The sequence below is a fragment of the Natrix helvetica genome, assembly GCF_964273705.1.
Source record: "Natrix helvetica genome assembly, chromosome: 7".
In the NCBI taxonomy this organism is placed as follows: Eukaryota; Metazoa; Chordata; class Lepidosauria; order Squamata; family Natricidae; genus Natrix; species Natrix helvetica.
The window spans coordinates 9,260,131-9,273,027 of NC_138558.1; the positions used below are offsets into that span (position 1 = coordinate 9,260,131).

General features: G+C 42.8%; 1 protein-coding gene across 1 annotated transcript in view; it reads left to right on the top strand.

Moving 5' to 3' along the window:
- FRAS1 (Fraser extracellular matrix complex subunit 1) overlaps window positions 1-12,897 on the top strand; it is a gene marked incomplete at its 5' end in the record, with an annotated part of 344,413 nt that overhangs the window by 244,682 nt on the left and 86,834 nt on the right. The window contains 6 exons of the mRNA XM_081960316.1: window positions 420-667; window positions 3,593-3,744; window positions 7,865-8,030; window positions 8,952-9,084; window positions 10,639-10,829; window positions 12,102-12,255. Of these exons, the coding sequence (XP_081816442.1) occupies window positions 420-667; window positions 3,593-3,744; window positions 7,865-8,030; window positions 8,952-9,084; window positions 10,639-10,829; window positions 12,102-12,255 (1,044 nt within the window). The remainder of the gene's footprint in view (window positions 1-419; window positions 668-3,592; window positions 3,745-7,864; window positions 8,031-8,951; window positions 9,085-10,638; window positions 10,830-12,101; window positions 12,256-12,897) is intronic.

Consider the following 12,897-nt stretch of genomic DNA (forward strand, 5'->3'; position numbering starts at 1 on the left):
TCAGACAATTCAGCAGGATTCAAAAATTCTTTATATTCATAACAAGACATAAGTAAATATACACTACCCAAAGCAGGTTTTTTTCCCCCAACGTGGTAATAAATACAATCAAAACACAAGCAGAAGAGAGAAGGGAACAGTTTCAGTTCAGAGCAGCAGACAATTTAAGAGCTCAGCACAGGCTCAGAGCTGCAGAGCTAAGCCACACCCAGGCTCCAAACTGTTTCAGCTCCCATTGGCTGGCCTTGTTACTAAGCCCTATTCCAGTTCATGAATATACACTGACAGAGTCAATATTTGGTAAACTCACAGAGATGTCTGTACTTGGGTCGAGACACGTTTCTGTGTTTACTTAGAGGAGTTCATCTTCATGTTACGTCAAGGAGAAAATTCTGATTTTACCATGTCTTTCTGGGAAGGCGATAGCTTCACCTATGAGGAAGTCACCAGGAATGCCTTGCATTATCTTCACGATGGCTCATCCTCAGGAGACGACAGTATGGAAATTTCAGTCACTGATGGCACTACCAAAGATGTGATTTTGCTCAAGGTGGAAGTTTCTCCAGTGGACATTAACGGGCCAAGGTTGGATCCTAGCTGCACGCTGAGTATCACTGTGGCTGGTAAAAACTCTGTGATCATCACTCGATCCCACTTTGCCTATATTGTAAGCATTTGATCTTTTTTTATACTATCTCTCAAGTGTAATCTGTATCTTAATATAGGGGTATCTTTGGTGGGTTCGAAACAATCATAGAGCTAAGGAGATAGAAAATGTAAGGTTATCTGTTTGGACTAGAGATCTTCAACCTTGGCAACTTTAAGACTTGTGAACTTCAACTCCCAGAATTCCTCAAAAAAAAAATCACAGCTCTCCTGCAATCAATTGGCTCACCAGGCCAATTAATATATTGACTCAACTGATTAACACTTTTTTTTATTGAATTAGGATTGCAATATCTAATACTTTGCATATTTTCTTCTTCTTTCACTTTAAAATCAGTGCAACAGAATTTAAACAGAATAGTACAGAATAACATCATAGGAACATTTGTTTTCAATTTATGTACATTGCAGGTACCCTGTGACTTATAACCATAGTTGTGGCAAAAATATTACGGTTGTAAATCATGCTAGTTGTTAAGGGGAAACCGCACGGCCATATCTGATTTTAAAACCTTTTTTGTGATGTTTGTTAAGCAAATGCCACAGTTGTTAAATGAATGTGGTGGTTGTTAAGTGAACCCATTGCAGGTAGTCCTCCACTTATGATCAAATTTTGAGCCCAAAATTTCTATTGTTGAGACTCTTGTTAAGTGAGTTTTGCTCCATTTTATGACCTCTCTTGTTACCGTTGCTAATACATCCCTAACATGGTTGTTAAGTGAATCCGACTTCTCCGTTGACTTTGCTTGTCAGAATTTCACCAAAAGGTATCACATGAGCCCGGGACATTGCAACCGTCATAAATATGAGTCAGTCGCCAAGCATCTATATTTGGATCAGGTGACCATGGGGAGGCTGTAACGGTTGTAAGTGTGAAAAATGGTCACGAGTCAACGTTGTAATATGGAACCATCACTAAATGAACTGTTGTAAGTCGAGGACTACCTGTATAGCCAGCGGGCCTTTCTTTCTCGAAACGGGAAGTAAACTCTGGAAAATGACCCAAAAAAAAGAGGTCACAATTTGTGATCATGTAGCTGTAGGAAGCTGCAAACAGCTATGAATACAAACCAGTTGCCAAGTGCCCAGATGTGACTAGGTGACCACATGGGGTGGCGGTCAGCTCTTGGAATTTTGGAACTTGGTTATAAATGACCAGTCATAAATCAAGAACTTCCTTTACAGCTTTCAAACATACTAAAGGTAGAACTCTTCTTTTCAACCAACCAAGCAACCAGCCAAAGAATCAATCAGAGTAGAGTTGGAAGGGACCTGGGGCAAGGGACTATCCAGTCTCTTCTTAAAAACTTCCGGTGATGAAGCACCCAAAACCTCTGATGGGTTTTCCACTGGTTAATTGTCCTCACTGTTAGGAAGTTTCTCCTTGATTCCAGGTTGCTTCTCTCCTTGATTAGTTTCCATCCATTGTTTCTTGTCCTGCCCTTCTGGTGCTTTGGAAAATAAGTTGACCCCCTCTTCTTTGGGGCAGACTCTCAAATACTAGAAGATTGCTATCATGTCCCCCCATAGTCCAGCGATGGCAAACCTTTTTTGGCTCACGTGCCATAAAGGGGGGGAGCATAGGGAGTTCGTGCGCAGGCATGCAGCACCCATAATGCAACGTGCGACACCCCCAGTGCGCATGCACACATGAGAGGTGCTCCCTCCATTTTTTGCATGCTTTTTTCGCCCTCCCCAGGCTCCAGAGGCTTTATAGGAGCCTGGGGAGGGAGAAAACAGCCTCCCCCCCCCGGAGACCCTCCGAACGCTTCAGGGACCTTCAGGAGGCTTCCCTGAAGCCTCCGGAGGGCAAAAAAGGATCCTCCGGAGGCTCTGAAGCCTCCTGAAGGTCCCTGAGGCCTCTGGAGGGCTTAAACTGACCCTATGAGCAAACTGGAAGTCCATTCCCGAACGTCTGGTTTGCCCATAGGGCTGTTTTTTTGCGCTCTGGAGCCTTCAGGGACCTTCAGGAGCTTCCCTGAAGGCTCTGGAGGACAGAAAAGGACCCTACGAGCAAACCGGAAGTCACTTCCGGTTTGCTCGTAGGGTCGTTTTTAGTCCTCCGGAGGCTTCAGGGAAGCTCCTGAAGCCTCCGGAGGGCCTCCGGGGTGGGGCGGGGGAGGCTCTTTTCACCCTCCCCAGGCTCCTATAAAGCCTCTGGAGCATGGGGAGGGCGAAAAATGGCTTTAAAAAAGGCTGAACTCAGCTGGCCAGCGCACTCATGCCTCGCGTGCCCTGACAAATGGCTTCTCGTGCCACCTGTGGCACACGGGCCATAGGTTCGCTATCCCGGCCCTAGTCCTTCTTTTCTTTAGACTAGCCATACTCAAACCCTGCAACCGTTCTTCATAGGTTTTACTCAGTGGTGGGTTCTGGTTCCCAGTGCAACCGGTACGGTGCAACGGGGCCTGGTGTCCACCATTTGAACGCGCACACACTCGCGCAGTGCACGCATGCATACTTACTGCCTGCAACGCCTCCGCAATGCTCCAGCTGCTCGGCGGAGCATCGCACAGGCACCGTACGCTCCATGCGCGGAAGCCCCAAAGAGCTCAAATACCAGTAAGGAGCACGGGCCGGTGGGTCGGCCTTCTGGAGCACCGTACCGGAATGGGACCTGGTACTCCCGGCAGGCACCAGTACGCCTGTACCGGGGCGTACCGGTCATAACCCACCACTGGTTTTAGTCCTCTTAGTTTCTCTTCCTTGCACTTTTTCCAGAGTCTGAATATCTTTTTTGTAATGTGATGACCCCCAAAAAAACAAACCCCATGACATCCTTCATATTTTGTTCAACGATTATCTTAATAATATAATAATATAATAATATAATATATATAATAATATAATATAATATAATATATTTATTTATTGGATAAATAAATGGATATGACTGTTTCTTTATTAATCTCACTTCTGCCCGTAGGATAACAATTCCCCAGATTCTGAGATAAGGATTCAGCTAATTTCTCTTCCTATGTACGGCAGTCTTATGCGGACGGCCTTTGGACGACAATCGGATGAGTCTTCGGAGGTCTATAATTTCACAATGGAAGACATTAACCATCAAAGAATCAGGTAAGTGTTTGCGCCCAAGAATTTTCTCCAGTGAAACATCACAAAGCTTGTTTCCCTCTGTATGATGTGAAGGTCACAAAGCTTGTTTCCCTCTGTATGATGTGAAGGTCACAAAGCTTGTTTCCCTGTGTGTTGTGTAGCCTTCTTCAAAAAAAAACAGCCGTAGAAACGGGTGAAATTCAGCAGCTTCTGACAGGTTCTGGAGTACCGGTAGCGGAAATTTTGAGTAGTTCAGAGAACCAGCAAATACCAACTCTGGCTGGCCCCAGGAGTGGGGCGGGAATGGAGATTTGGCAGTATCCTTTCCCTGCCACGCCCACCAAGCCACACCCACAGAACCAATAGTAAAAAAAAAATTGAATTTCACCAGTGTCTAACACTCTTTCTTTTGAATAGTTTTGTGGGTTGGCAATTAAAATATGCAGGTTACAAGCCAAGGTTTTATTGCATTTTCTGCCAGGGGGTGAGTGAAGATTGGAACGAATGAAACAGGGGAGCACGAACTATAGAAATGAAAAAAATATATATTTTCCTGAAAGAGAAGACATCAGCTCTTAAGAAATTGTTTTCTTTAAAACAGAGTCCTGACCTTAAGGGCTGGGGAAAAAAAAAGATTAGGCAGAGATATGAAAAAGGTTCCAGTTTTCAGAGTTTCCCCCCAAGCTATTCTTCTTCTGAGATTCTCTGATATATCATTTAATGCTGGAGGCAAATGTAAAGGGTTTTTTCCCCCCAAAAATAATTGAAATCAGTGACCTTCATACAGAACAGGAAAGCATGGATTTCCAGGAAAGGCATGGACTTCCAGTACGAGTGATTCAATATTTTTTTAGCCTGTCCTTATTACTTTTATTACTTATTACTTTTAAGAGCTGTGGTGGCTCAGTGGCTAAGACACTGAGCTTGCCGATCAGAAAGGTTGGCAGTTCGGCAGTTCAAATCCCTAGCGCCGCGTAACGCAGTGAGCTCCCGTTACTTGTGCCAGCTTCTGCCAACCTAGGAGTTTGTATCAGGCAAACTGGTAGTAGCAGTGGCTGTAATTCGAAAAAGTTTTTGACTGTGCCAAAATGGTTAGATTAACCTTTAAAATTAAAGATGAAGAAGATACAGAATAGTCTATGATTTGGAATAAATTCTACGAATTCTACGAGTCCTTTTTGGGAGAGGGGGCGGTCTAGAAATGCGAAGAATAAAATAAATAAAAAAATAAATAAAAATAAGAAGCAAGAAGTACAGGTGAAACTCGAAAAATTAGAATATCGTGCAAAAGTTCACTTATTTCAGTAATGCGACTTAAAAGGTGAAACTAATATATGAGATAAGACTCATTACATGCAAAGCAAGGTAGTTCAAGCCGTGATTTGTCATAATTGTGATGATTATGGCTCACAGCTCATGAAAACCCCAAATCCACCATCTCAGAAAATGAGAATATTGTGAAAAGGTGCAATATTCTAGGTTCAAAGTGTCCCACTCTAATCAGCTAATTAAGCCATAACATCTGCAAAGGCTTCCTGAGCCTTTAAATGGTCTCTCAATCTGGTTCAGCAGGAATCACAATCATGGGAAAGACTGCTGACCTGACAGTTGTGCAGAAAACCATCATTGACACCCTCCATAAGGAGGAACAATGCAGAAGAGCTGAAGGCCGCTATTGAAGCATCCTGGTCTTCCATAACACCTCAGCAGTGCCACCGGCTGATAGCTTCCATGTCACGCCGCATTGAGGCAGTAATTGCTGCAAAAGGGGGCCCAAACCAAGTACTGACTCCATATGCATGCTTATACTTTTCAGAGGTCCGATATTGTTCTATGTATAATCCTTGTTTTATTAATTGCATGTAATGTTCTAATTTTCTGAGATTGTGGATTTGGGGTTTTCATGAGCTGTACGCCATAATCATACAATTATGACAAATCACGGCTTGAACTATCTTGCTTTGCATGTAATGAGTCTTATCTCATATATTAGTTTCACCTTTTAAGTTGCATTACTGAAATAAATGAACTTTTGCACGATGTTCTAATTTTTCGAGCTTCACCTGTAGGAATGAGAGAAAAGTAAGATCATAAATGTTAGTACTGAAAATAAGAAAGTAAATAATTGCAATACTTTAATGTAAGAAGAAACCTAGCTACAAGCTTTTTGGTTACATGATTACTATAGTTACTATCTCATTATTGCTGTTATTAGCTTGTATGCCAATGTTTAACCCCGCTCTTTTTTGGGGGGTCTTTTTTATTTGTAAATGGTATACTCTGACAATGCACTGTTTTTCAAAAAAGTTGTCTTACGAATAAATTTTTTTTTTTTTTTTTTAAAAAGCAATGCCACCATTATATTCTGCGCTTTTGGGGTCACGAAGAAAGGACCGTTCATGATTTGGATGCTTTCCTTTGATTTTATCTTAGGGATGTGTTTTTTAGCAAGGACCATGAGTTTCTATCCAGACCTGGTGATATTGGGTGGCCTTCAAGGAAGTGGGTCAGGAATCCATTTTTCCTGCAGTTTAATATACTTCTTTTTTAAAAAAAAAAGTATAATTATTTTTTAATTACAAAAAAAACATTCCCTCTTTCCTTATGCAGTGTGTCTGGGTACAAACATCTCTGTGCATCAATCGTTCCTCTTTTGCCACATCTTTCACATTCATTTTAACTTTATTTCTCTAAGTTTAGTATTACAATATATTGAGCGTTTAAACGTTATGGAACTCTCCATTTTTCTTCTAAATATCTTCTAGTAATAATATCACATCAACATTAAACATCATTATTCTCATCATACACATACTAACAGTTTTCATCTTATTTATATCTCTATCTAAGTGCATTTCTACCGTACTTATTTTTTTAGCTTTTTTCAAACTCCTTTTTTTCCCTCCAACCATTTGTAAAATACTTCCCAAAACATATAACATTCAGTTTGCTCTTTCTCCTTCATTGCTAATATTAATCTGTTCATTTCTGCACATTCTAATATTTTCCGTATCGCCTTCTCATCAATAGGGATCTCTATACTTTTCCAATGTTGTGCAAATACAATTCTAGCTGTGGTTAATACGTGAAACAGTTGAATATACTTTTGAGATTCTCCATTAGGGCTTCGTTTTAAGCCCAGAAGGAAACATTTCGCCCATTTCCTGCACATCTCTGCTTCACGGTTTGGATCCATCCCAGTGACATTTCTTCCATCTCGCCCTGTTGTGGCCCAGCAGGAGCCGTTGGAGCTGCCATCAGACTCCGACAGCGAGGGTCCCTATGAGTCAGCCCTGGAGGATGTAGAGGACCCTGGACAGGGTTCCGACTCTGAGCAGGGCGCAGAGGGGCTGGTTGGCCACCAGGAGGCGCCTGAGCCTTGGGCCAGTGGGGAGGAGACAAGGGAGTGTGCTCCTGACGTCATGCCTTGGAGCAGTGGGGAGGAAACAAGGGAATGGTTTCTGGATGCTCAGCAACGGAGAGCTGATAGACGTAGAAACCAGCTACGCACTTACAAGAGATGATTGGATGCAGGTGATCGTAATCAGGCTCCTCTCAAGGCTATTTAAGGAAGGGACTTTCCGACAGTTGTTTTGCAGGAATCAACTGATCATTAGAGTTGGAGACGCTCTCAGATCTGTGTAGTACCTTGGCAGGCTGGATTGCTGCCAATTTTGTTATCTGGACCTCGGCAGGCTGGATTGCTGCCAAGGTTGAAACTGTATGTAATAAACCATCTTGCAGAGACTTTGTTTCGGAGTGTCTTGGTATACAAGAGGATGGGGTCAGAACACGCCCCGACTTTTAATTTCATCCGCTTTTTCCATGTTGCTCCCCACCTCCTAGTTGCGTTGTTATTAAACGTTCCCCATCCTGTGCTGTCAACAGCTTCCATCTGGCAGATTGAAAGGGCACCGGATTGATTAAAAAGAAATAAAATGTAGTCTCCCTTGTTAACTATTTTTCCCCCCTAGCTGTTAACATCTCTCCCAGTAACATGAAAATGCAAGCAGGTGGGTTTATTCCCCGAGGCAAACAAGATGCAATTAGAGGAGATTAAATTGTTTGTCGATTGCTGACTTTGGCGTCCCTGCCTACCTAACGCCCCAGCTCAACGTCTTCCACTTTTTAAATCCTGCAGATATTTCACCGAGCTTGAAACGGTTTTCGATCAGCCAATCACAGATGTCTTCTACTTCTCCGTGTTCGATGCGGACAACAACCAGCTCAATAGCCAGATGTTCACTGTTACTATCACAGCAGCCCAAAGTGTGCCTCCGGTTGTTACCTTTTCTGACCAAATTACGGTACGTCAGCAACCTGTGCGATTCAACGCTGAATTATGTGGTATATATAGTCCTTGACTTATGGCCCACAATTGAGCACAGGATTTCCATTGCTAAGCAAGACAGTTGTGAAGTGAGTTTTGCCCCATTTTCCGACCTTTCTTGCCACAGTTGTTAAGGGAATCATTGCAGTTCTTAAGTTACTAACGCGGTTGTTAAATGAAACTGACTTCCCCTTTGAAACTTTGAAGGTCTCAAAAGGTGATCACATGACTTCGGGACACTGCAACCGTTATAAATACGTGCCAATTGCCAAACATTTAATTATGTAACCGAGGGGACGTTGCAACGGTCATAAGTATTGACTTTGGGGATAAAAATTATTATTTACCACACTTTATGAGCCATGGTGGCGCAGTGGTTAGAGTGCAGTATTGCAGGCTACTTCTGCCGGCTGCCTGCAATTTGGCAGTTCAACTCTCACCAGGCTCAAGGTTGACTCAGCCTTCCATCCTTCCGGGGTGGGTAAAATGAGGACCCAGATTGTTGGGGGAAATACCAGAGGTGGGTTGTCAATTTTTTTACTACTAGTTTGGGCGTGCTCGTGCATGTGCGACGTTTCTGCACATGTGCATAGAAGCCTTGTGGCCGGATCCTCCCGCTGCTGCTACTACCAGTTTGCCCAATCTGATCCAAACCGGGAGCAGCCCACCTCTGGGCAATACACTGACTAAACCGCTTAGAGAGGGCTATAAAGCACTGTAAAGCGGTATATAAGTCTAAGGGCTATTGCTATTATATATGATGGGGATGACCCCATACGAAGTATTTCAGATCACAAATATTAAGAGATTGGTTGTTTGTTTGCAAAATAGAAGCTTTTTGTAAGGATTGCTCAAAGTCAAATTTCCAGATGGAACAGAATGTTGTTTTTGTGTCCAGGTAGAAGAAGGGGGGCGAACACCACTCCAGCCTCACCACACCCTTGGGCTTGAAGGTGGCCTTGCTGAAGAAGGCCTGGTTGTAAAAATCACAAGTCTTCCAAAATATGGGTACATTGAAAATACCAGGACAGGTAAAGAGCGATTTCATATGGTCCTCGACTTACGACTACAATGGAACCTGTTGCAGAAAAATCAAATCCTGAAGGCATACACGGATAACTGATTCAGCAGGAGTCATTAACTTCTTTATATACATAATAACAGACAAATAAATGTACAATACCAAGAGCAGATTCTTTCAACGTGGTAGAAATTACAAGCAGGAGAAAAGCAGGAGAAAACAATTTCATCTCAGAGTTCAGAGCAGACAGACAGGTTTAGACTAGTTTACTTCTCAGAGCAGCAGGCTCAGAGCTCACAGCTTTACAGACTAGTTTCAGTTTCAGTTCTCAGCTAAGCCACGCCCAGACTCCAAGCTTAAGGTTCTACATTTAGGCAAGAAAAACGAAATGCACAGGTACAGTATAGGTGATACCTTGCTCAGTAGTAGTAACTGTGAAAGGGATCTTGGAGTCCTAGTGGACAACCATTTAAATATGAGCCAGCCGTGGGCAGCAGCTGCCAAAAAAGCCAACACAGTTCTAGGCTGCATCAACAGAAGAATAGAATCAAGATCATGTGAAGAGTTAATACCACTTTATAATGCCTTGGTAAGGCCACACTTGGAATACTGCATTCAGTTTTGGTCGCCACGATGTAAAAAAGATGTGGAGACTCTAGAAAGAGTGCAGAGAAGAGCAACAAAGATGATTAGGGGACTGGAGACTAAAACATATGAGGAACGGTTGCAGGAACTGGGTATGTTTAGTTTAGTAGAAAGAAGGACTAGGGGAGACATGATAGCAGTCTTCCAATATCTCAGGGATTGTCACAAAGAAGAGGGAGTCAAACTTTTTTCCAAGGCACCTGAGTGTAGAACAAGAAGCAATGGGTGGAAACTAATAAGGAGAGAAGCAACTTAGAACTGAGGAGAAATTTCCTGACAGTTAGAACAATTAATCATTGGAACAGAATTGCCTCCAGAAGTTGTGAATGCCCCAACACTGGAAGTCTTTAAGAAGATGTTGGATAGCCATCTGTTTGAAACGGTATAGGGTTTCCTGCCTAGGCAGGGGGTTGGACTAGAAGACCTCCAAGGTCCCTTCCAACTCTGCTATTGCATTGTATTGTATTGTATTAAGTTTCTGTTTCCAAAACAGCTCATTGGCTGACCCATTGGCTGTGCCTATTCATTGGCTGATCTATTCCAGCCTATGAATATTGATACTCTGACAGAACCCGATTTTTCCACTGCTAAGCAAGGCAGCTGTTAAAGCGAGTTTAAGCCCCATTTCACAACCATTCTTGCCACCGCCGTTAGTCAGATCGTTGCCATTGTTAACTAAATCATGCAGTCACTGAGCGAATCTGGCTTCCTCCATTAATTTGGCTTTTCCCACCTCTGATGGTAAGCTTAATAAAATCAAAGTGAAGTGGGCGGCAAACAAATCTGACTAATAATGCAATTCTTGATTTGCTACATGTGCAAAAACTCGACAAAGAATCAAGTCACTGCTTAAGAAAAAAAGCAAAATGATTTGCTTGAAAAAGAAACGTACTCCATATAAATATCACTTTCGTTGCAGGCAGACGTCTCAGTTTTGGAAACGTTGAAAGTTCTGATTTTTCTTTCTCGCTTCAAGATGTGTTGGAGAACCGTATTTATTATTTTCAGAACGTCCATGAAAGTATTGAGCCATCGATGGACAGCTTTAGTTTTTATATCAGTGATGGCTTCAGCCAATCAGAAATCAGCAGTGTCAACATTACTATTAAGGTAATTGAATTCGGCGTGTAGTTTTTAATTTGCAAAACTATTGTGACAGCAGAAATAGTGTCTGGGTTCAAGCAAATTGCTAAACTTGTGTTTGTTGAGCAAGGCAAAAATGACTTCACACCTAATCCAAAGCAGAAACCACAATTGTTATTGAGGCTGATTAATTGTCAAGAAGTCAGTAAGTTAAACTCAGGAAATCACATTATCACACAATGTGAACCAAGTCTCTCTCCCTCCCCCCTGTCTCACACACGCACATACACATTCTCTCTCTCTCTCTCTCTCTCTCTCTCTCACACACACACACACACACACACTCACTCTTTCTCCCTCCTTCCCTTTCTCTCTCTCACATACACACACAGACACATTCCCCCCTCTACCCCTCTCTGTCCCTCTCTCTCTCACACACACACACACTTTCTCTCTTTGCCTCCCTCCTTCTCTCTCTCTCTCACACACACACACATACTCTCACTCTTTCTCTCTTTCCCTCCCTCCCTCTCTCTCTCACATATACACACAGACACATTCCCCCCTCTCTGTCTCTCTCACACACACACATTCTCTCACTCTTTCTCTTTCCCTCCCTCCTTCTCTCTCTCTCTCTCTCTCTCACACACACACACACACATTCTCTCAGTCTTTCTCTTTCCCTCCCTCCCTCCCTCTCTCACACACAGTCCCTCACTCTCTCCCCCTCACTCTCTCTCTCTCTCACACACACACATTCTCTCTTTCTCTCTTTCCCTCCCTCTCTCTCTCACACACACATTCTGTCTCACTCTCTTTCTCACTTTGTCTCACACACACATTCTCTCTATTTCTTTCTTTCCCTCCATCCCTCTCCCCACTCCCTGTCTCTCTTTCACACACACACATTCTCCCTCCCTCCCTCTCCCTCCCTCCCTCTGTATATACACATGCACCTTTACATACATACCATACACAACCACATTAACCAGGAGTAGTCCTAGCTTCTGTACACATTATTGCAAATACACAGCGTCTACCAGGAAAATACAAATGCAGCTTTCCGGTTGATTTCATTGAAATACCTTCGTGCATTAAATGCTTTCAGTTAGATTTCTGTTTCAGAATGTATTCATATTTGTTACGAATGCTGCTCTCAAGCCATCGGACTCTTCCCATTGCCATAATCTTATTTCTAGATTTTGTAGCTTCTCGTGGCTTTTCCTCTTCCGTTTCAAAAAAAACCCCGGTTGTTGAACTCAATTTTTCCCCTCGTGATTTTCCTTCTGTTCCTCGTAGCGCTTGAATGATGAGCCCCCTCAGGTAAAGGTGACCCCTGTCAGCGTGCGCGAAAACGAAGGCGTAGTGATTCGGAATTCCTCCTTGCGGCTAAAGGACTTGGACACTTCAAATGACTTTCTGGTTTTCACAGTCACCAAGGCTCCCATTCACGGTGAGACAAATTATTCTAGTAACGCTGAAGAAATAGCATTAGCCATCAGATTTATATAGAAATCTCTCAGTTATTATTTTTTTTATACAGTATGTATGACAGCAAAACATCCATGCGGTCCTTGACTTATAACCACAATTGAGCCCAAAATTTATATTGCTAAGTGAGACATTTGTTCAGTGGGTTTTTGCCTCATTTTACGACCTTTCTTGCCACAGTTGTTAAGTGTGTTCTGACCTAGGCTTCCACAAAAAGCACGAGGCAGAGTCCTGGTCCCGACAAAACCCCTTTTATTAAATGCACGTGAATTCCTCTCATTCACATTCAGCAAGGCCCGGCAAACAGTCTTTCAAAGGAATATTTATGACCACAGACCTTATCTATCTTGGAAAGCTGCCATGTAAATATTTTCCAAATGAGATGCTGTGCAAGGAAAGACTTGGCACAGAGTCTCAGAGATTCATGGACATATCTTCACACTCCTGAAACAAATTAACGAATGAACTAACAAATTGTTTCTTGGAAAAGCCCACTCCCCTTTTGCTCCCCTTTTATTTCCTATGGGAGGGGCCATTCACCTGTGACTTTACTCCCAAGTCTACCCTGATTTCTGAGTTGTTCTTTTCTTCTGGCAGCTCAGCA